The following is a 23,045-nucleotide window of genomic DNA, read 5'->3' on the forward strand; positions in this document are numbered from 1 at the left end:
TGATTATTTTATCCAATTCCCAATTCGATTCCTCTTCGGTATTGCAGAATTACAGTTTTGTAGTAATCGATATTGTAAATGAAATGAAACCTTCCTTATCCAACACCTTCAGTGAGTGCATTGCAGTGTGCAGTTCTAGTAAGTGAAACAGTAAGTAAAGGTGAAAAAAGTAAAATGTCTGGTTTATTACATTTATCTTCTGAAGATGTCAACAGAAAAAAAAAGAAAAATGTATCTCGAAATAAAAAAATTTACTGGAGAAAGCATGCTGATGTCAAGGATGTTGAAGATTTTTTGAGTGAAAAGAGATCAAATGAACGAGTTGGGTATGTATATTTCTTCTTTTTTTTATTACATAAAAAGAAGTAAGTGTTAAAAAAATGTATATCATAAATTTCAGATGGTCGTTTAAGAATAAGAAAAATGAGGAGCTTTTTGTTATTGATAATGGTACAGTGGGCCAACTTACCCAAAAACAGAAAGCCTTACTACCTCCAAGATGTTTTGAAGTATTAAAACCCCTGACAGCAGTTCCTGATCCAATTGTTAAAAGGTTCATTTTTATTGTTTCTTAAGAAAATTTCACTATTGAAAAATTCCTACAATAAATTGTTACAATATAGATGGCTCCATATACTTTTGCTGAATACACTTTAATAATTTTTATTACTTCTAGGAATCGAGTAAGATCCAAAGAAGAACGAAAAAGTTCTATCAGAAAGGCCATTGAAGAAAAAAAGCGTTTAAGCGGTTACATTCCAAGAAAAGTACTAGAAGCAAGGCGATCTAGAATGATAACGCGGCGTCAGAAAAAGTTACAACCAAAAGAACACAATTTCCAGAAAGACTTATGGGATAGTACAAACGCGGATGAAAATGATATTGCTGGAAATTTAGAATGGTTAAATGATAATACTCTCAAGCATAACCTTACGAAGTTGGGTGCTTTCAAATTTGGAATTCCTATAGGAGTGAGAAAGAAAAAATCTGTTATACCAACAGTTGAGTTTCCACACCCAGGATCTTCATATAATCCTTCCTTTAAAGATCACCAAGACCTTTTAAAGATTGTGGTAGATCAAGAATTAGAAAAACAGAAGGAAGAAGCTCATCTTAAAAGAGTCACTAGTGATTTATTTAGTAAGATTACGCGGTCAGAGAAAGCAGTAAGTACTTCTTCCTTTAAAATTTCTTTAAGATCTTAAGTAATGGTTACATCTTATTTTAATGGATGTCAGGCCTTGATACACCTTTCATCCTCTAATCTCAACTGCTCATATATCGAGTGATCAACAGCATTATCTGTGAAAAGAAGGCATTAACCGGTCATAGTTTATAATAGTTTGGAGCACCCATATGTTGTCGCGTCTTAATTTAAATTGATTTGTTTTTAAGTGCACTTCATGACATTGTAATTATTTTGTTCGGGTAAAGTACCGTACTGAATCTTCAGGATCATTTCTTAATGTACTTTCAAGATTAAAAGGAATTTTTTTTGTTTAATTGTGCATAGAATAGCTGAAGTTTCTTTATTTTGTCGCTAATGTTGAATTCAATATCAATGCATGTCGGTGAATAAGAGGACTGCTTTATGAAATTAAGTATCATAGTTTAAGTTTATGTGTAAACTATCACGCACATCGTCCTGAAGTCTTCATAATCAAGTGAATAGTACGATCCAAAGTTAAGTCATACACTATTGAGTCTATGAAATTAGAGATTATCTCTAAATCTATTCATTTTCTCCTGTATCTATGACCAAATCTTTTGATGATCACAAGTTAAACAGTGTTTTCAGGAAGTTTCATGCCGACAGTGTTTCTATTTATCAATATCCTTAGTCCAGGAATTTTAAATTAATTAAAACTTTCTCTTAATGCAATGTTCTCCAAGTGAAATAATTTTTTTAAGAAACGTGCTCTAATTTAAATGCATACATATAAAGTAAATTATTTGATTTCATCACTAAAGGGGCATAAAATTGTCGGACAATATCACTGCCTTTTGATCCAAAATCTTTTAGAGGAAACTCAGATCATTTATTTTTGCCGATAAAGCGTTAACAATAAAGGGTGAAATGGTTAGGAAAACAGTTAATTTTCAGCAGCTTCATCGTTCTGGTTTGTAATGCCCGTGAATAGCTTGTTAATTTAGTAATTTTGCTGTTCTCACAAAACATCCCGGTTTCCTAAAATTGTCTTTGGACAAAGCTTACCCCAACATTTTTTACTTACTACTCAGTAAATAATTGAATAAATTTTTGCGATAATTAGAAAAAGCTTTTTTTACTTCTCAGTTAATAATAAATCGCTAAAGAAATATTTAAGATAATGTTTTTGTATATAAAGACAATATTGTAGAGGACGCCTATCAAAAGTAAATAATAAGTCTTTTCGTTTTAGTTTTTATGGATGGAAGAGATGTCTCAAGGTTTACCGCAAGCTGAAGAGATTAAAGTGGAACATGATGGAAAAGAGGAAAATGAAGAATCTTCTGAATATAAAGCAATTAATCCTGCAGTATCTTTTCTAAAAAAGAAAACTAAAAAGCAAAGGCGGAAACAAAAATTAGAAAAAGAAGCAGAGTTTAAGAGAAAAGAAGCAAAAGTACAAAAGAAAAAGGTTGCAGATTTATACAAGTGAGGAATCTAATTTTTATTTATTTTGGCGATGTTTATGATAGATGGTTTCGGAGATTTTTGTTGCGGAAAGAGGGGTTTTACCCCTATCGAGGGGCTAGGCCTTCAGGGATCGTGGCTTCCAGCAAGTTTAACCCAGCCAAACAACATGAATAACATTTACCTCGGCGTTCATCAATACGTAGTGCTTAAAGTCAGCTGAGATTCAATTATTTGTGGTTTACCTACAATCAAATCCTAGTACTATGCAGATACGATCATGTACAATACTTATTTGATGCACCTTTACGAACAGATTTTTGTGCATAATTGAGGTCACATAAAATAAGGTACGTCGAAGGTAAAACGCACGGAATTTGACAAGCACCAATATACTTCTTACACCTTTATCATGCCGCCCAATTAGAAGTACTTTGGCATTTTGCTGTTAGTAATATTAATCACATTTTCTACCAATGAAACCGATTAACGAACTGTTCTTATTGAGTGATATTGGAAATATTTAAGTCCATTAGGTAATCTAAAGTGAACCACTGAATCGCGCCACCTTTATCTGAGAGAAACTTTATCAGAGCTCGGTTTTCTGAACCGTTCTTTAAATATTTCGAGAAGTTAGTATGAAATAAATCGATTTTTCTTTAATTTGGAAAGTTTTCAGAAAAACTTGGTTATCAATGTGTAGTAGGGTGTGTTTGCATCATAGAGTGGTTCTTCCTAACTACAGATCCCCTTTTTTTCATCACCTGGGGCAACTAAAAATGATTAGATTCGCCTGGCAACAGTAAGGTGTTGTACTTCTATTTGGTGGCATTACAGTCATCCCAATCAAAAACGTAGTAACTCGGTTCACTTTCCCTGTAACAACTAGTTCTGATTTTTTGGTAAAGAAGAAGAAGATTTTTTTAATTCTTCTTTAAAGTAATCAAGTTTTTTTAGCCATTCATCCGACGTATTAGTTGGAATTCTGTTAGATAAAAAAAAAGAAAAAAAAATGATCAGCTAACATGATATGCTCTAGCTTTAAATCAAAGCAAACCATTGGATTGTGTATTTAGATTTGTTTATCTATTATGTATATGATTATGATGCTTATGAGAAGTGTTTCTAACAACATTGATGAGGGTGATCCGCGTGTTTCGTTTTGACTTTTTTTCCATTGACATTGATTTTATAAAAGTGCTATTGCTATTCCTTTTTATTATTATTACTATTAATCTATTAATACATGGATGTTTGTCTGCTAAGTACACTCTAATAATACAATCTCTTATATTCTTCTTAATTCCTTAATGTAAAATTGCTCATCAACATCTTCGCTAAATAATTGTAAAGGCGAATTCGCCGTATCTTCTATAACAGTGTTGTATACTGAAATACAAATATAGTAAAATTTATTGACGATTTCAGGCTCAGATTTATTAGTAATGATATTAAAAACATAGAAAGTACACAGCTCAAGAATTCAGAAAGACGACAGAAATTAGCAGCTTTTAATGTTTCTCGAACTAAACGCCTAGGCGGGAAACCATATGAGGAACAAAATCTTGCATTCAGTCGAGGTTGTGAGCTTAAAGGAAATCTCAGATCAATTAAGAATGGAGGTAATATTCTTGCGGACCGCTTTTATAGTTTACAGAAAAGAAACATGCTTGTTCCTACAGTAAAACGTATACGGTAAGCTTATAATTGAATTAAGAAAAAAATATATATATATTTTTACCAGGCTTTATTATTAATAAGATACTTAATTTTTTGCAGATTAAATAAAGCTAAAGTGAAAAGTTATGTAAAAGCTTCTCACAGAATAGAAGATCCTGAAAAATGTAGAAATAATACAACAAAGAAATAAATTTGTTTGTATTTTTATTTTTTACATCTAATTATTTACTCTAATTTTGTTTTTCTTGAATTGTTTCACGTTTCTTCTTCTTTAAAGTAATCAAGTTTTTTTAGCCATTCATCCGACGTATTAGTTGGAATTCTGTTAGAAAAAAAAATAATCAGCTATCATGATATGCTCTAGCTTTAAAGTTGAAATTTTTATTGAATCAGATTTCTTTTCATACGATATAGTTTCTCTGGCATAAATCGTTACTTATGAGAGAATTATGCTATGAAAAACTCTGTCACATTTCCTCGAAAATTACTTTTCCTGATTAACTTACTTCAAAGTAACTGGCCTACAAGCATTTAGTGAGTGTGCATTCTTAAAAGATCACCGTTTGACAGGCATTTTGTATCAATAATCTTTACAGTTAATTCTTAAAAAGAACAATAAGTAGAAACGTTTCAGAAATCTACTCCATAGTAGTTATAAGTACAGATGTTTTCGAGTAAATTCAAAACACCAAAAATTCTTTCATAGAAGTGGGTAATTTGAAAGTTTAAGGAGTATTCATAAAATTACGTTTTTTGTTAAATGAACACATTTTTAAATGGAACATACTTTTGAACAAAAGTCTAAGTATGGAGGGAATATACTCGTATCACTATCTTTTTGTGTTTATAACAATTTCTATATAGAATGTGTCCTAATCAGTAGAATATTTATGGAAGCATTTTAGTGCCGCTTCTGAAATAGCCTTCATTAGCTGGAAGGTCTAATATAAAATTAGGAAAAAGTATACGTAGTATCTAAAATCAATTTCCTTAGAAAATTAAACATATGTGACTTCAGATTACAGTATGAAATTGAAAAGAGAAGCATTTTTATTCAGATTTAAAAATACTAGCCTTAAAATATATTAATCATCCAACTTATAAGAAACATTTAAATATTAACGGCAACTTACGATGCATCTCCATCTGCGGGGATTGAGATAAGTATGAAAACTTCACTTAATATATCTAATAATATCTGCATCAATGATTTTTTCCGTGCTTCAATTTCTGCTTCTTCCGGTCCCAAGTCAGTTGTTGTTCTGACATTTTCTAACTGTGACAGAAATAAACTAGTATGATAATTCGTTGTCATTTAATTTATTAGTAATGGGTTAATATAGGTTGACCACTTTTTGGAATAATGAAAGCTAGGTATGGATTTGATAATACAGAAAAAACTGAGTGAACTTTACCAAATGTAATTGCTTCCAGAAAATATGAATCACTTCATAAAAAAAATTAAACACAATAAGCAAATTAATATTTTTAACTTTATTGTTTTCTATGTAATATAGAATATAATTCTATTATATTATTCTCTTAAGAATTCGAGCAATCTCAGACAAGACCTTCTTCCTCGAAGTTGTCTTGTTGTTGTTGGTTTTGTCGTAGAACAATTACCTACAAGCTATCCGAACCCAAACGTTTTACATGCCACAACATCTAAAAATAGTTGTTAAAGATGGTTTTATACTCCCAAGACATTTTTTTTTTTTTTTTTTTTTGAATGAATGAATAAACTTTTATTTAACATTTAAGTATATACATATGTACATAAGTAAATACATAAAAACCAGTAGCGAGGTGCTTGATGTAGTGCTCTACTTAGTCCATGTTGGTGTTAGAGTGTAAGTCTGTAATACGCGTGTAGCGGGGGGAAGTTGTCACAAGCCTGAGAAATTTATTTTGTATGATCTGCAGCGAGGCGATATTGGATCGACATGCCAAACTTACCTTAAAGTAACATGGGCCTGACCACTACCCTGTACAGAAAGAGTTTATTCTCTGGGGACAGTTTAGAGTCCCTGCAGAACAGCGGGAATAGTACTCGAATGGCTGCCTTACCTTTATTTACTCTGTCCTTTATGTGGGAGGTAAAGGTCAGCATACGATCCATTATTACTCCCAGGTAGTGGCAGCCCACGGCACAATCAGTCCCACGAAGCGGACATGTTGATACAAGATCGGCCTGCGCTTGGTGAAAAGGATAGCCTCTGTCTTTAAAGGGTTAATTTTTATTTTCCACTTTGTGAAAAATCGGTCGATGCATGGCCCTTGTAAGCCTGCCGACTATCGTGTCTAATCTCCAGGACGAAGCATAGACAGCGACGTCATCAGCATACAAGGCCAGTCGAACATCCTTTAAGACATTTCTAGAATTTCCCTCAGAGAGAATAAATGACTAACTAATATTACGGTCCTGCATAGTAAATTACACTCACATTTTAATTATTGGAATAGAAAAATTGATAACACCTAAACTGCTATAAATTAATACTTATTTTGGTACCAGTCTAAATCAACTATAGGTGCAAATCTTTTGAAGCAAATAATGTAACAGTTAAAACTATTCTCAACAAGGCTGTGAAAGTTTTTGGATTGTAGACTAGTTTGAATAAATTTAGTCCTTACCCCAATGCCTTCTTTTACCACCAAAGTAGCTTTATGTATTATTCTTTCCAATTTAGAATTGTGGCATTGTATTTTATTAAAATTCACAATCATTTCATCTATTTTTATCATTAGAGCATGTTTTTCTTGTTTTAGTTTTTGTGCCTCAAATAAAAGATTTCTTTTTTCTTTCTGAAATTCCTCATGTCTTTGTTCCAAAATTTTTATTTTATTTTTATCATGAACGTGTTCTTCAGCAAATGATGTTATTCTATTATACTCAAAAGTCAATTTGTCAAGTATCTGAAAGACAAAAATGGTAAATTGAAAAAGAAATTTATAGGATCACATATGTTAAATGTTACTAGAAAAATAAAATATGTACTTGTCTCAGGGTAATATTTGTAAGTAATGTTTCATCTAGTTGATCTTTAGCTAAATTAGTATCAAGCGAAGCATCTTTTAATTGCGACGTTAGTTTTTCATTCTCATCGTGAATTAATTGCCACGATCCTATTAGAAGAAATAACTGAAACAAAGGCATTAGTTGTAATTTGTAATTAATAAATAATATCCCAGATATTGTGTCAAGTAGATAAAATGGCATAGTATGTACATGGTTCAGGTAAATAATTTAAGCACAAAATAGTAAAAAAATTCTGACCTCATTATTTATTGCTATATTTTCTTGAATTAAATTCTGTGTTGTAGAAGCAATTTGATTTTGGGTAGTTTTGTGGAAATCAGTTGATAATTTAATAAGTTTGTCTTCCATTTCTTTTCTTAACCTATTTTGAAAATATAATGGTTATACATTTGTTCAATATTCTTTATTAAAAGCTTGTAATTGTTAAAAATTGTAGATTTAATTCAATTTTAGATTTAAAAATTCATTTTAAAATGCAAGCATTTGAAACAAATCATTAGAAAACTGGGTTCAACCTCAAAAGCAGAAGATGTTACACAAACTCAGATCCTTAGGATAGAAGAAAAGTGAAATTAAATTATGAAATTAATTAGTTGAAATATATCTTGTATCGCCCCAAAAAAGCAATACATTTTGGTAATTTACACCCAACAATTCATCAATTTGTTAAAATAACTTTTTCATTTAGAATTTATACACTCAACTGAACTCACTATTCTCTTGGGCCAATCTGTTTAATTAAGCCTGATATAAGCATAAGTGGGGGTTTTGATGCAGACGGCGCTTTATTTATGTAAACAAATCTTGCTCATAATTCCAATTAAGAACTGAAGGAGTTGTGAGATTGATGGAGACTGGATATTTACATTCATGTCCAGCAAATAGTCATAGGCCGACTACAGGAGCTCAAATATTACGTGTGGATACGATACTTTTCGCCATCCAAAAACAGCCGCGAAATAGCGGCTAAATATGACGGAGATAGGATAGAGGTCATTCAAGGCTAGAAATATTAGGAAACTAAAGCATCAGAACGGGCTGGAAAACGCCCGTTAATTGATAGAAAGTTTTGATATGGACGTCGCATAACTTGAAGATAGATGGTCTAAAAGCATCTTAGAATTAGTTCTTCAAGACAGAAGAAAAAGGGGATGAATAGGGGAGTTTAACGGCCGGTTAGGACTATATCCCTTCGATTCTCCATTAGAGGCAACTGCAAGCTTTGATTCGAGCAAGCAAGAAATGAATTGGACTGAATATCTAAAAATAAAAAATGCAATATTGTTAGATGAGAAAAATTTTTAGTTTCGCTTTAAAAACTCAATTCTATTAACTTAATTTAAGTTTTAATTTCTTTCATAGTTCATAGACATGTGCTATGTCGAACAAAATCAAAGTTAAAAGTATGATTTATCCATTAAATGAAATCATTCTTAGTTACTTTATCTATTATTTTATAGTATTTGTTTGGTTATCTTACTTATTTTTGCTGAGCATGTGCTCTTTTTGTAGCGAGTAAATAATTTGATGATATTTTTCTTCTTGTTCTTTCATGGTTTGTTCTTGAATAACAAATTTATTGTTCAGCTCTTCTCTGGCAGCACGAAATTCTTCCAATGACGCTAACTTTCCATCTAAAATAATTTTAAATTTGTTTTGAATAATCAAATTATATTTCTTAGCGTTCATTGTTAGTGGACTATGGTATCAGTAAATCTAGTTGACAATAAATCTATCTGTAATAAATGAGTAAATTGTAGTATAATATTATGTCTTGTTGTATTTGAAGTAGATATGTAATTTTTATTTTCGTTTACTTAAACAAAAAAGGGTTCTTCTTTAAAGAATTACAAAAAATAATTGTAATAATTATTGTAGGGGATTTGCTCAGAAGACAGCATTTACTGTATTCTGACGCGGAGATCCCGGGTTTGAATCCACCTGTTGGCCCTTAGAGTTTCTCTTCACTAGAAGTCCGGCGATTTACAGTGTTATCTTTAACGAGAGAATTCAGTCCGGAATCCGCCATTACACTGAAAAAAGCTCCGGACACCAATAATCTCAGATGTGGATGCCAGTTAAATTAAAAAAATAATCAAATAAAAATAATTAAGTCATACTTAGCAATTTAATTTCAGCCAACATTCGATCAAAAGTTTGTTTATTTTCCAATTTCATATCTTCTATCTGCTCTTGTAATTTTTTTATTGTAGCATCAGAGGACTGAAAAAAGAAAGAATGAATCGAGGATAAATTGTATATAAAAATAAATTAGATCATTTACAATTCAAATAATAAACAACACAAAAGAAATGCATGGCACCTTTGCAAACCTTTCTCAAAGCTGAATTTCTTTCGGCCAATTCAGCAATTTCATCAAGTTTTTGTTGTACGGTTCGTTTTAAATAAGCAATTATATCTGCTCTATCTTCATCGAGTTTTTTGAAATTGGCCATAGCATCGTCATAACTAGTTTCTAATTCTGCAGCATGAGCACGTAATCTACAAAAACACGATTGCCAAACATTATTATATATATATAAAAAAGAAACATTTTCGAGGAAAATTTAAATTACATAATAATTCAGTTGTAATATTATTGTAGAATTTGTGTAACCTGCAAGAATTTGTTATATGAAAACAAATTATTAACATTATTTTTTAACCAACAAAATCAGCAAAGCCTTGTGATATATAAATGGAATATGAAGATATTATAAAAAAGGATATTCTGTTAAATCACTTCCGAATGTCAATCCTACATTCTACTAATTTCACATCAAATTTATAAATAACTTCTTAGCAGGTTTTTCACATTTTGGAAGTATTTAGATATTTAAAAGAACTCTACTTCGATTTTTAAGTTCTTCTAGCTCATACTTTGTCTTTCAACTTTAGAAAAAAAGCAAACACAAATAAAACTCTTTACAGCATTCTGAAAAAAGGTTAATTGCAATTTCATGCCTTCCAATCTGCCTATCCATTTCTTTCATTTTGATTTCATTAAATTGCTTTTCCATTTGCATTTCATCAATAATATTCTCATAATATTCTTCTTTAGTAATCTCAGTGGCTTGACTAGAAACACTTTTACGAGAACTAACACTTTTACCAGAATTAGCTCTTTTTCTTCCCTTCTTTTTTGGACCCGCGTTTTTCTTTTTTTTCTTTTCCTCTTCTTTCTTGGCCATGTTTTAATCTTAATAATGTGATATAAAAGAGAAAATCTAGTTTATTAATATTTTGCATGGCAACAATTATATTTTAGTTAATAAAGCCATGTGATTAAAAAATTCTACATATGAGTCTAAAATATTCTAGGGATACAAACGTTTTGTATTATTTGTTATTATTTTTATTCCACAAAATAATCTTAACTTCTATTAGGTTTAAAGAAGTTCTAATTGAAAACGAACAAACTGATCAATTATTTAGATGCACCCTTTCGCTACGAATACATAATATTCTCCACCAACATCTATGTGCTTACATCTGTAGCAGAGCTAGCAAAGAAATATGAGTGTATTTAAAAATTATTGCTGATTAGAATGAATGGAAGAAAATTATTTGAGAAGGATTACGTGATTTTAATTTCGGTTAAGCTATAAGGATGGCAGGAATATAGAGTACTGATCCATCCATTAGATGTAGTTTATGTAAATAGTTGAATATAGAAGAGGGATGAGTGTGTGAAGCGAATGTATTTATAAGTATAATGGAGAGTGAGTGATAAGCACCTATGCTGGCTGTATGGCGAAAGCCAATGCCAAAAAAGAAATAAAAACAAACTGAAATGGAATTCTGATTTATTTAGAATATATTGGGAGAATTTCAGACAGCTATTTCTTAGTAGAATATTCGAAGCTTTTACAGCTTAATTAGTTGCAATGTACTCGTAAAATGTCTTTCTTTTTTTAGTTTTTCGTCTGAGATATTAGTGTTTGTTGCAAATATTTGGATCAAATGGTAAAAAAAGGCTTCGAAAAAAAATAATAAATGATGAAAAATTACATTTTAAAAGTTATTGAATGCTATTTAAATTAGGTTTGTTTTAAGATCGGTTTCTTTCAATTCGACCTTTTCATAAGCAACTTGCTAAAGTTAAATATTTTGGATCCTTAAACATTTTACTTATATCAATTTTTGAAAGTATAGTTCTTATGATTCACCGCGCTGACATTTATTTTGTCTTACCCAATATTTAGAATTGAGAATCGAATAATCTATGAAAATTTTAAAAAAATTGTAGTTTTAATCTCAAAAATGACGGCTCCAAATTGGAGGAGAGAGTTTGCGTCATCTGATTAAGTCGAGAGGATTCTGCTTCGAATCACTTTTCGATAATATTAGAGAACCAAAGAAGGTATTCACATTGGTGTATGGGCCCTTCTGGTAGCAAGACGAACCGGGTATGCTCGAAAAAGCTTTCGGTAAGAACGCCGCCCTCTTCTATAAAAATGAAGAAACACTAAGTATTTGAGAAGTTTCGGGCCTGCCAACATTCTGTCTTTAAGACTGTGTATGAAAATTTAAAAAAATTGTAGTTTTAATCTCAAAAATGACGGATTTTCAAAGACTGTGGGACTGTGTATTTATTATAGTGGTGGCGCCAGTAATGTAAGTCACCCCGCTGGTTTTTGGAAAATTGTGATATTAAAAGAGTATGTATAGAGTATGTATGTTTCAAACTTAATTTGGTGGATCTTTGACGAAACTGAGTTAGCAGCTGTTCATTGTAGAAATAAATAATCAGAAAATAAATGCTTCTTTCTGGTAACTTAAGTTTTTATCTTTGGACTCTTCTAACTTCCTTCGAGGAGATCCAAAAAGCAAAAATGCCAGTACCTCTCAAATGGATGGTGATTGAACAATTGGGTCCCCTCATAGAGTTTTGCTACACTATGGAATTTTTATTTTTATTTTATTTTTTTACCCTTCATTTTCCTGCCGTTTTTTTATTAATCAGATGTAAGGAAAGCTAATTAATTTGCTCTTATTTTGAGGCTTTTGACTTAGATGAAGGTGCTGGAAGAAGCGAACTTCATTCGTGTGCTATATGGCTCCAGTTATGCAAACATTTGGAGTAAATTATGCTTGGAAGGTGAAAACTGAAGTCCGAAAAAGTAGTACTTAATTTGTTCACATTTTACTCAAAGAAAGTATGTTACTTATCCTGCTCTTATTTATGATTAAATATGCATATATTAATAAATTTAATTACCTTGCATAACACGCGGAGATTCCGGATTTGAATACGGTTGCTGGCCCTTAGATTTACTCTTCGTAGGAGCTACTTACAGTACTCTGTCCGGAGATGGACTGTGCAACAAGAAAACACTGTCCGGAGGCCGGCAGTGCCCTGAATAAGGCTCCGGGTGCCAATAACATCGGATGTTGACGCGTCTTAAATTAAAAATATATATATAAAAAAAAAAATTACCTTGTAAGTTTCTTATTCAAGTCAGCAATTTGTATCTCATAAAATTCTTTGTCTACTTCAGGTAATGCATCTTTCACTTCTTTGTTCTGTTTTTTTTTGCTACTTTTATTTTTTTTAACCATATTTTAAAAAAAGTTGTAATCCAATTTAACTCTGAATTCTCAAGATAAGTTGCTGCTATAGAGACGGATCAACTACATGAGTGAACAACCCATATTTCTATTTAGAACTAGCAGACCATATTGTAACTCTAAAGAATTTGAGTTTTTTAATTACTCAGTTAAATTTGAGATTAAATGATGTTAAACATCAATTTTAGATAAACTTTACTAGTGAACACATGTAAAGTATCTCATTTATCTGAAAGGCTTAAACTGAGAAAGTTTGTTCATTTTAATATTTGAAACTTTTTCTTTCTGCAACATGTATTTTTTTAAAAAAATAATTCCTGATTAAATTTTATTCCAAAAATTTGTTTTCTCTGTTCTAAATGTGATAATGTTCCGTAAAAACGTTAAAAGTTTTAACAATTTTTAAGAAAGTTACATTTTAAATGATTCTTAACTTTTGCAAAGAAATAATAAAGTTTATGGCTTTAAAAAAAGATTTTATTGTCTCATTAAATGGTTTAGGGAAAGTTAGGTTTTAAAATCATACAATAACTGCCCTCTCACTTTTATTATCCCTTTTTAGAAAAAGGTTAAATACCTTTGGATAATAAAAAAAACATAAATCATAGAAAAGCCTTATTTTAAGTTAAATTGAGACTGAATTTTGAAAAATATTAAGACGATATCTCACTGAAAAGAATTTATAATTTTCATTAAAGTAATTGCTTTGTAGAGGTACACACTTCCTGCAAGTGAAATGCACGTCAGTTTTAGATTGTTAAATAATTTATTTTATGAACCTATATAAATATTCTTCAGAGAAAACTGACTTGTGGTTGGGTAAATAATGTTCACATTTTTAATGGACAGTGCAATTTCCGAAAGAATTTAAAATAAATGAAACAAAAATCATTATACGCACATTTTCATATTACAATGTAAAAAAAATTAACCAACTACTTTTCATTATAAGGCACTGTTGCTCATACATCTCGCAACAATTTCTGTCTATTCGCTAAAAACATTTTTTTCTTATTTAGAGAGACGGTGACGTTAGGCTCACAAAATTGTAATTTATTTTAATTAATGAATATTTTGTATAAGTGAATATATTTTTAAAAAAGTTAACATTAATTTTCCGTGAGTCCAAAGGAAAGACGTAAATTTTATAGTGAGGGTTTTGGACTTTTAAACAAAATATGTTAGTAAGTACGTTAGTAACAAAGTATGTTAGAAAATCTGCGGAGAGAACTTAAGCCTTATTTCAAGAGGCTCTTATTGTTAAATCCATTAATTTGAACAGATTACAGAAATCTGGTCGAATTTTGGGATGGATAAATGCTAAGGAGAGTGATTCAAAACAAACCCGTGCAGTTAAGATGATAGGGAAGGCCTAGATGAAGCTGGATAGACAAGATTGATGAATCGGGATTTTAGAGCAATCGCCGAATTGGATGTCAAGAGAGCAAGGCAGAGATAGTTGAAGAGACTTATTGTTAAAGGCTAAGACCCATGAATGAAAAATAATATAAACATAATTAATTTATATTTATCTCAAGTAATATTGTCTTCTTTTATTAATAATATAGATTTTTGTTTTGAGATATATCGAAAAAGGAGAATTTTTCTATATGTTCTCTACAAAATCCTTAACATTCGAATTAATTATCTGAGCTAGCGTTAGTGTCCATTACACAGTGATTCACTGAAGTAAATCGTTAACAGTCTACATACATATGTGCAAATATTAGGGCTTAAAAGTACTATCAAAATATTCAACCATGGATTTTGTTCATGAAATTCAGTTTCCCTCAATTTATTAAAAATCAGTGCCTCAAAATAATTAATTTCTATTTCTGACAAATGTGATTATTACAATTGGCAGTGCTATATCTACTGATTTTGGGAGTCTACGGCTTCAAAATGAATTACCCCCAACCACATTAAAATCAGAAAACCAAAATTCTTTAGCCGTATTACTTAACAAATGATTGATGAAATAATTTAAATTATTCATTCGAAATTTTACTTATTTATTTTTGTTTACGAACTTAAGCCATTAAGTGGCATGTACGTTAATTTATAAATTCATTTAACCTTCGCTTATTATTAATAAGAAATACAGAAAACAAAGCTTAGGTGCAATGTTCTTTAATTTCATTGGCTGAGAAAATATGGATTTCTAGTAGATTTTAGAGATCGCCGCTAGGTTCTCTAAAGTGTATGCGCAGAGCACGTTGCACGCAACTTCTATTATACGCTGAGACACTTTTTGGCATCAAGCTTTCTCTTCCTCATCAGCTTAGCTGCCGATAGGACACGTTGGTAATAGCTGTTCGAGAAAGGAACACTCATTAGGAAAATGGCAACAGATACACAAGAATATGAAATGGGAAACGACAATCAAACAGACATAAACCAAGATGAACAAATGAATGGTTCAGCCACAGAAAATGGAGGTGAAAATCAAGTTGCGGACAGTGGCAGTGCTGAAGCACCAGGAAAAGATGATGACAGGTACGTTACTTAAAGTTATTTAAATTTTTGTTAAGTGTAGCATTTACCACCCTTAATCCGTCCTTATTATCGACCTCTTTTTCTTGTTACTATTTGAAGTTTATAGGGGAAAGTAAGTTTTTTCAGTCACCATGGAAAATGGCGCCTTGACTTTGTTATACCGGCGTGTTCAATATTTAATCCTGATTCATCCGTTTTATCTTATAAGCTGGAAACTCCGAAGTTACATAGTAATGTGTTAATGTTGTACTTTCGTCGATAATTGTATGATTAAAATGCAGATGAGGTTTTCAAAAAATTAAAATAATGTTGGAAGTGAGGTTGCATTGGTTAAATAGTTCGTAGCGTCGGTCTGCCATAATGGCGGATTTGTGAATCTATAATGGGACGCTTTGGGCACACGGCTTCGGGCTTCATTTTTTGTTTTTTTTTTTTTTTGTAAAAGTTCTAAATTAAATTGTTAATGTATTTCAAATAAATTTTGTATTGTAAGCATAAATTTTGTTTTAATCTATTTATAAAGAAAAAAATTAATGTAATTTCGTTACCATAGCCCTTTTTTAAAGTACCAGTATGAATCCCCAATAATCCCATTCATTTCCTCTCCTTAATATTTCAACCTTCCTCAAAATAAAAATTGTATGTTTCAATGATATTGTCATATCGTTAAAGGCACAACTGTAATTTCTATTTCAGATTTTTAATAATTTCACTCATACCTGATACAATACAACTGTTTTGCCTTTAAACCCAGCATTCAATTATCTTGGAGGGTTAACAGTATTAAATATAATTCAAAATTGTGACCAGTCCTTCCAAGGGCTTTCATTTTTATAGAATAGATATTATACATATATATACTTTCAATGCCCTCATTTTGTAAATAACCTTAAAACCTACCATTATATGTTATTTTCCCAAAATTTTGATTGTATTTATGTAAATTCTTTAAATTTGATGAAGGGGATAAATATGTATTTTTTTCATAAATTTAGTTTAGCCCTTTTTTTTATTCTTTTTTTTTTATTACGCACATGCTGCTTTCTAAATGTAAGGTGATACAGTAGTGTAAGATTTTTAAAATGTGTTTTCTATTATTTTAATTTCCCAGGATTAACTCGAGTTAGTTTTTTCTTTTTTTTTTTTCTTATACAGTTTAACATAATTTTAAATATGTAAATTCTAGGAAAACTTTGTATGGGGATTGGTCACATCACTTTTATTTGTTGCTTTTTATAAATATAGTATGCATATATTTCATAAAAGTTAAACTTGAAATTAAAACCCTCCAGGATTTAAATAAAAATATATTTAAAGATAAATAAGATCATTAAATTTTCTGTAATTTCAAAATTTTACACGAATTTTGTTAGAAATCAATGTATTGTTAATGTTTTTTTAAACTAAGTAATTTTAAATTTCAAAAAACAAGTGGATTTAATTCTTTCGGCACATTAATGAGGTTTTTATATGTGAACACTAACCGTGGATTACTTTCCTCAGGTTGAGTGGACGGACCAACGAGCTGAGAGTGGACTACATCAACCCCATGGTATATATTGGGAAAACTATAAATAGTTATCTAATAAAGAGATAATTGTAAATTACATAAAAACTGAAAAGTGAAAGAATTGAAATCGTTTTCCAGCTTATAATGTCATTTTTACTTAGAAAAAAAAAAATCACTTAAAATTTAAATTTCTTTTACAGATTTATTTTTTCTTTACGTTTTGCTGCTTTGTTTTTTTCATTAAATTAATCAGTCACTTAAAGAATAATTAAAGACATTTTTAAGGTAGAATTATTGCAACTGCAGTTAAAACAAAAATTAACTTTGTACATTTTTTTAAATTTTTTTTCCACAGGAAATTGTTTGTTGGTGGTCTAAGTTGGGAAACTTCTGATAGTAAGTAAATTTTATTTACTACTAACTATATTTTGCATTTAATGAAACAAATAAACAATATTTCTTTATAGAGGAGTTGAGAGAGCATTTTAATACATACGGAACCATTGAGAGCATAAATGTGAAGACTGATCCTAATACAGGAAGATCTAGAGGATTTGCTTTCATAGTATTCAAAGCTGCCGAGTCTATTGACAAAGTATGTAGCAACAAGTTGTTAGTAAAACCTAAATAAAATTTAAATAATTTTGAACCTTATTTGTTACTCCAAAATTTTAATTAGGTTTTAGCTGCTGGTGACCATGTTATTAACAATAAGAAGATAGACCCTAAGAAAGCTAAAGCAAGGCATGGGAAAATTTTTGTTGGTGGATTATCTACCGAATTATCAGATGAAGATATAAAGAATTACTTCGCGCAATACGGCACTGTATGTGATTCTTTTTATTAAGTACCTTTGAAGAAATGTGCTGTTAAGATTAAGGGAGAGTTTGCAAGTTCTGTTTAATTTTTCAGATTGTTGACGTGGAAATGCCATTTGATAAGTCAAAAAATCAAAGGAAGGGCTTCTGTTTTATTACATTCGAATCAGAGCAAGTAGTAGCAGAATTGTTAAAGGCGCCGAAACAAACTATTAATGGAAAGGAGGTAATTAATTATCTATTGAAAGTTAGTGAGGTATATTAAACGGCGACCTGTCTTGTTAAGAATTAACAGTAACAGTTTTAAGTACCTAAGTATTTACACTTACGTACGTTAGTAATAAGTTGAAAATTCGTAGGCTAGGTTAAATTCTTGTCAAGTCGAGGTCTGACAGTATTAAAGAAATAGCGACATTATTCATGAATTTTATTTCTCCTAGGTTGACGTGAAGAAGGCTACACCAAAACCTGATGGCATGGCTGGAATGCGAGGTGGAAGAGGAGGACGCGGTGGACGAGGTAGTTTCCCCCACACTTCGATTTGATTATTAGCACTAGTTAAACATTTCTAATAAACTTTTTAATTTTAGGTGGTTATGGTCAAGGCTATGGACAGGGATATGGTTATGGTGGTAAGCATGTTTACTTTTAATGCTGCTTTTTAGTTTTTATAAACTCATAATTAGCATACTGTTTTTTCTCCAAATGGAGTAGCGAAAGTGGCAAGTCTGGACCAGTCCCAAGGAAAAACTCCACATTTCACATTAAGTGACCAAAGTCCATTAAAAGGTACTATCTTTCACCATTGTGAGCCTTATCCTGGTCTGTTTTGTTTCGTTAAAAATATTTAAGAATTTACAAAGTGCTAATTTGTTGGGTATCTTTTAACACTTCATCTTTTATTTAGATGAAGTTTGCTCTTAAACCTCATACCGAGATCTTCCAACTATTGGTAGGATCTTCAGTAGTAAACTCGAAGCAATGGGGATTTCTCTCTCTAAATATTTTTTTAATAGTTTTAATGGGTATACAATGCCTTTTTGATAACAAAACCTGTCCAAATTTTTCTTAAGATTTATTGAAGTAATTTTGTGATTGCATCAGTTTTGGACACGTAGAACCTTGCAAATATTTAATTTCTCAAGTCTAACTTACTTTTGCTTAAACCGCCCACCGGCTAATTAGTTGTTGATCAACTAAATACTTTCGCGTTCGATTTTGAATTTGATTTTGTAATCGAAAGGGAACAGATACTATTGTCGGGTTATAAGTGAATATAATTGATTGCTTTTTTTTGCATCATTAGAACTAATGATCGTTATTAAGTTGTCTTCATAAAATTCCGTTTTTAAATTTTGTACAAAGCAAATAATTGGTCCCCCGATGATATCTGGCAACTTCCCTCTTTTAACGGTGGTCTGGGAGCCCTGTTCCATTGTTTCGCTATGAATTTTTTTGCATCCTAGCTGTAGAAGTCCCTTAAAAGGCAAACACTACATCTATTTACTTTCTCTTACTCCTCATTAAAGGAATTACTGCTTTCCTTATTTCCTTCTAGCTATTTTTCTAATAAAGTAGTTCACTTATTTCATGTTTGTTTTGGTAAATAGTTGTAATTTACTGTCGGTTAAAAACAAATACTAATTTTAACAAAATGGTAATCAAAGGTTATGGAGCTGGCTACGATTATTATGGCAGTGGATATGGTGGAAACTACGGCGGTGGTTACGGTGGTGGATACGACTATGCCGGTGGTTATGGAGGTTATGGTAGTTACGGTAAGAACTCAATTTCTCTTGATTGCATATCTTTTGAATTTCCATGGGTTTGAAGGGACCATTAATTTAAGAAAATTTTTAGATGATTATTTTTCTTATGTAGATGGCTATGGAGGATACAGTAATTATGATGGAGGTTACAGTGGTGGCCGAGGTGGTGGTGGTAGAGGCAAAGGTGAGTTTCAATTATTTGCTGTTCTTTATGAAACTAATAATTCTGAAAATTTGTAAAACTTAACTATCTTCTCTGCATTTTTGCCAAATTTTAAATGTTTTTATGATTAAATTTGAATTTTCATATATTTTATCTTATTTATGACATTTTAATAATATAGTCAGATGATGGTGGAGCGATATTAACATCAAAGGGGAAAAAAAATCCTTGAATACATTACAATGTTTTGCATGCTTAATACCGATGTACAAAATTTATTAATGAGATAAAATGGTGGTAAGGCATTTAATTTGTGGGGTGTTTTGACAGCTCGGCCGCCCCTCCTCTGAACTCTCTTCTTTTTCGTACTTATGTTAAGTAATTTATCCATGTCCACTTTCTGAATGCAGTTTAAGTTTTGTTAGAATTACAGATTTATTTTTATAGATTCTAGTTATTTTCTTCGATACCTTTTTTTATTCTTATTTCATTTAATGTATTTTTTTATTTATTATATATAAATAAAATTTTGTCTAATATATGCATGATTTCTGGTTTGCTCCTATGATATGTATATATATTCATTTAATAGCGGGTAAAGGTAACACTGCTTTGTTCATTATCTCTTTATTTAAAAAATAAAGATAATACGCGTTGTAACATAGCCTTGACTGTGTACCTTGAGCTCTTTCTGACTTAAGATATTTATATTAGGCTGGAAGTGCTTCTTGGCTTGTAGGGCTAAAGTTATGATCTTATTTAAATAAACAGTGATCATCAAACCGTTCTCCATAATTTTTGTTATCATACCTAAAATTATTTTTATTATAATTGAATTTCTATATTCTATTGAATTAGTATGTTGCTGTTTTTAATGCATTAGTGGGTTGCTTTTCCATTTGAAAATTGTCAGCGCAAAACTTGATATGTTGCAGGAAGTGGGTATGGTGGGGGAAAGCAGAGAGGAGGTGGTAGGGGTGCGAGACATGCTCCCTACTAAATTGCCTTGGCCTAATCCATCACTTATGTGGACTAGAAATGTATATGGTAAGTATGTCTTTTTTTCTTAACAAATCAATTCAAGGGTTTTTTTTTTTTAATGTAGAAATGCCACGCGTCAGTTCTTGAGGGTTTGCTGACATGAAAAGTAAAAATTATTTCTACTCGTATTATAAAACGTATGAGCGTATTCCAATATAATTGACGTTCCGGGCCCATTTTATTTACCAAAAAAAAAAAAAAAAAAAAAAAACGCCATTTGCTAGTGGAAGTTAATTTTTGAAAATCCGTTACTAATTTTGAATTAACTTTTTCCCATCATAATTCCAACACAAAAATTGAGCAAGGTGTACAACTTAAGCTCGCCCTAGAATTTCCATTGTTGTTTTAGCTTTAAAGAATAAAACGGAACACTGGTTGTGTTCGCTAGAAAAATTCTTAAAATTGCGAGGCAGCAGCTAACCTTCAAATTGTTATTTCTTTAAGGTAACCTCTACCAATTTCTAAATAATTGTCTCCCCTCAAACTCAAATGATGTCAATAATGTCAGTTCTGCTACTGAGACGAATTGAAGACAATTTCTTTTCTGATGAGAAAATATGATATTAATATTAATAGTCAACTGCAGTAAATGATAGATAAATTGAAGATTTATCATATTTAATAGTGGCATATCCTTTCTTTTTTTTCAGATAAGGGTTACTCATTCTGGACGTAACAATTTCACATCGCATTTTTCATCTCCCTCCATTTTCACCATAACATTACCTCATGTATTTATATTATGATCATCGATTTTGTTCCTCTTGAGTCGATCATTCCAACTTTTACACATGAAGAGGAAAGGAAATAATTTTTGTATTAAAAAAAAAAAAAAAACATATATATGTGTTATATATGTACATTTTGATAGATAAGGTCATATGCTGTGTTTAATATTTTGATAGCTCTTTATTTTTGAAAGGGCTTAATTTTAATCACAACATATTTCAAAAAAAAAACTACTAGTAAAGTAGTGAATATAATATATATTTATACTTAGATATGTGTTTCTTGTCAATTATGTTCAGTTTTTATTTTGTTTTCCTTTATTTTTATTTTTTATTTAAATTGTATTTAGAGGTAACGACATAGACACAAAGATAAAAAAGAAAAGGTTTTTACATAAAATGGGACATTTTAATTATGTAATATATATTGATTGTAAAGTTTCCCATTTCTTAACCTGTGAAATAAAAAAAAACAGAAAACTATAGAACTTTATTGTTGGTATAACCTTACCTGTGTGCTGTTCCGATGATCCGCCTAGTATTAGTGGTTTCGTTGAAGGTCTACCTCGAGTTTTTTTTTTTGTTTATTGCTTTGAAGAACATTACGCCTTATAAACAAGGAGTGTGTTATAAAAGAAAATGAAAATAAATAAAATATTCCAATTATATCATAAAATGAAAAATTAAATGGATAATAAATTTATATAGACCATTAAAAAAACAAAAGAAACATACAAAGTTTTGGAAGAATACCAGCTACTACCTTGTTGATATAAAATTTCGGAAGATAAACCAAATAGGGTAGGGGCTTCCTTGCAGTAATAATACTGGTAATCTTCCAATACTTTGTTTCTTCTTTTGTTTTTTTTATGGTTTATATAATAAGTTTGTTTATTTAGTTTTTCATTTTATGAGATAATTAGAATATTGTTTTTATTTTCATTTTCTTTTGTAACAACTCCTTGCTTGCTTATAAGGCATAATGTTCTTCAAAGCAATAATTACCTAGTTATGTTAATATTTAACAGTTTTAAACTTGTGGATCTGTTTTGTAACTATACTCTTGAGAGTTAAGAGAGAACTGGTTGTGTGGTACTCATTTGGATCCGTGGGTGATTGAGCATTTCTTGCAAGTATTGATTTTAATCGCAAGGAATGGTCCCGCTCACATTCAGGGCGTGCAGGCATGGTTGCAGTAGTACTCAACATTCTTAAGGGCCTTATGAACAGGTATATTCACCGATACTTAAGGTAAGAAATATATTTGCACGATCAGAACTGAAAATATGAGTCCGTTGGAGTGTAATATGTAATACAAATTCAACAAGAGGCAGTCGTGTATGATGATAAAGGCCAACATCTCTTATTTACTGTTTCTCTTGTTAATGTAACCCTTTCAGTTTAAGAAGGGACGGCGCACTGCATCTTATCAGAAGCCGATTTCCCTCTTCATAATACCAGTGTTTCTAAGTAAATTGATGCAGTTGGTTCAATTTGAAAATAAGTGCGTTACTGCAATTTAGAATATTTTAATGTAGTAACGATAATCTGCAAGAATGAATATCTAATAGTAATAATAATACCCATAAGTGATGTGCTGTATCTAGAAAAC

At 30.8% G+C, this 23,045-nt stretch overlaps 3 protein-coding genes across 15 annotated transcripts; 2 read left to right on the forward strand and 1 right to left on the reverse strand.

The window, feature by feature from the left end:
• Positions 1–72: 72 nt before the first annotated feature.
• LOC141457325 (ribosome biogenesis protein NOP53) lies at positions 73–4,504 on the forward strand. The gene is made up of 6 exons (XM_074134161.1): positions 73–326; positions 401–553; positions 677–1,166; positions 2,403–2,638; positions 4,046–4,312; positions 4,397–4,504. Exons 1-6 carry the CDS (start codon positions 175–177, stop codon positions 4,485–4,487), a joined length of 1,389 nt encoding a protein of 462 aa, XP_073990262.1. The 5' UTR covers positions 73–174; the 3' UTR covers positions 4,488–4,504.
• LOC141457324 (cilia- and flagella-associated protein 157-like) lies at positions 4,485–12,914 on the reverse strand. Of its 4 annotated transcripts, none has more exons than XM_074134158.1 (9): positions 12,778–12,914; positions 9,671–9,839; positions 9,458–9,560; positions 8,818–8,971; positions 7,575–7,698; positions 7,296–7,439; positions 6,932–7,213; positions 5,431–5,573; positions 4,485–4,619 (listed from the first exon to the last, which is right to left on the reverse strand). In XM_074134158.1, the coding sequence occupies exons 1-9, from the start codon at positions 12,897–12,899 to the stop codon at positions 4,553–4,555; spliced, it is 1,308 nt and encodes a 435-aa protein (XP_073990259.1). In that variant the 5' UTR covers positions 12,900–12,914; the 3' UTR covers positions 4,485–4,552. The 4 variants fall into 4 exon arrangements, with proteins under 4 accessions (XP_073990259.1, XP_073990258.1, XP_073990261.1 ...); XM_074134157.1 differs by lacking the exon at positions 12,778–12,914 and adding an exon at positions 10,302–10,633; XM_074134160.1 differs by lacking the exon at positions 12,778–12,914 and adding an exon at positions 10,189–10,211.
• A 2,213-nt stretch (positions 12,915–15,127) lies between these two features.
• Positions 15,128–21,921, forward strand: sqd (RNA-binding protein squid). 10 transcript variants are annotated; one of them, XM_074133395.1, is made up of 12 exons: positions 15,129–15,404; positions 17,270–17,310; positions 17,382–17,509; positions 17,594–17,740; positions 17,827–17,958; positions 18,173–18,251; positions 18,323–18,364; positions 18,447–18,521; positions 19,400–19,510; positions 19,593–19,685; positions 20,600–20,711; positions 21,356–21,921. In XM_074133395.1, exons 1-11 carry the CDS (start codon positions 15,250–15,252, stop codon positions 20,662–20,664), a joined length of 1,068 nt encoding a protein of 355 aa, XP_073989496.1. In that variant the 5' UTR covers positions 15,129–15,249; the 3' UTR covers positions 20,665–20,711; positions 21,356–21,921. The 10 variants fall into 10 exon arrangements, with proteins under 10 accessions (XP_073989498.1, XP_073989496.1, XP_073989499.1 ...); XM_074133396.1 differs by having other exon boundaries at positions 15,130–15,404; positions 19,614–19,685; XM_074133397.1 differs by lacking the exon at positions 20,600–20,711 and having other exon boundaries at positions 15,128–15,404.
• The last annotated feature ends 1,124 nt before the right edge of the window (positions 21,922–23,045 follow it).

Source organism: Rhodnius prolixus, unplaced genomic scaffold, assembly GCF_049639745.1.
Source record: "Rhodnius prolixus isolate KJV_2025 unplaced genomic scaffold, Rpr scaffold_10, whole genome shotgun sequence".
Classification (NCBI taxonomy): Eukaryota; Metazoa; Arthropoda; class Insecta; order Hemiptera; family Reduviidae; genus Rhodnius; species Rhodnius prolixus.

What these genes read in the sequence shown, in the direction of transcription:
- sqd (XM_074133395.1), top strand. Translation starts at nt 15,250, where the DNA reads ATGGCAACAGATACACAAGAATATGAAATGGGAAACGACAATCAAACA. An exon ending in ACTTCGCGCAATACGGCACT is followed by an intron (nt 17,741 to 17,826) that starts GTATGTGATTCT and finishes TTAATTTTTCAG; the next exon opens with ATTGTTGACGTGGAAATGCC. An exon ending in TGGAGGTTATGGTAGTTACG is followed by an intron (nt 19,511 to 19,592) that starts GTAAGAACTCAA and finishes GAAAATTTTTAG; the next exon opens with ATGATTATTTTTCTTATGTA.
- LOC141457325 (XM_074134161.1), top strand. Translation starts at nt 175, where the DNA reads ATGTCTGGTTTATTACATTTATCTTCTGAAGATGTCAACAGAAAAAAA. An exon ending in CCTGATCCAATTGTTAAAAG is followed by an intron (nt 554 to 676) that starts GTTCATTTTTAT and finishes TATTACTTCTAG; the next exon opens with GAATCGAGTAAGATCCAAAG. An exon ending in CCTACAGTAAAACGTATACG is followed by an intron (nt 4,313 to 4,396) that starts GTAAGCTTATAA and finishes AATTTTTTGCAG; the next exon opens with ATTAAATAAAGCTAAAGTGA.
- LOC141457324 (XM_074134157.1), bottom strand. Translation starts at nt 10,528, where the DNA reads ATGGCCAAGAAAGAAGAGGAAAAGAAAAAAAAGAAAAACGCGGGTCCA. An exon ending in CACATGCTCAGCAAAAATAA is followed by an intron (nt 7,699 to 8,817) that starts GTAAGATAACCA and finishes TTTTCAAAATAG; the next exon opens with GTTAAGAAAAGAAATGGAAG. An exon ending in CCCGCAGATGGAGATGCATC is followed by an intron (nt 4,620 to 5,430) that starts GTAAGTTGCCGT and finishes TTTTTCTAACAG; the next exon opens with AATTCCAACTAATACGTCGG.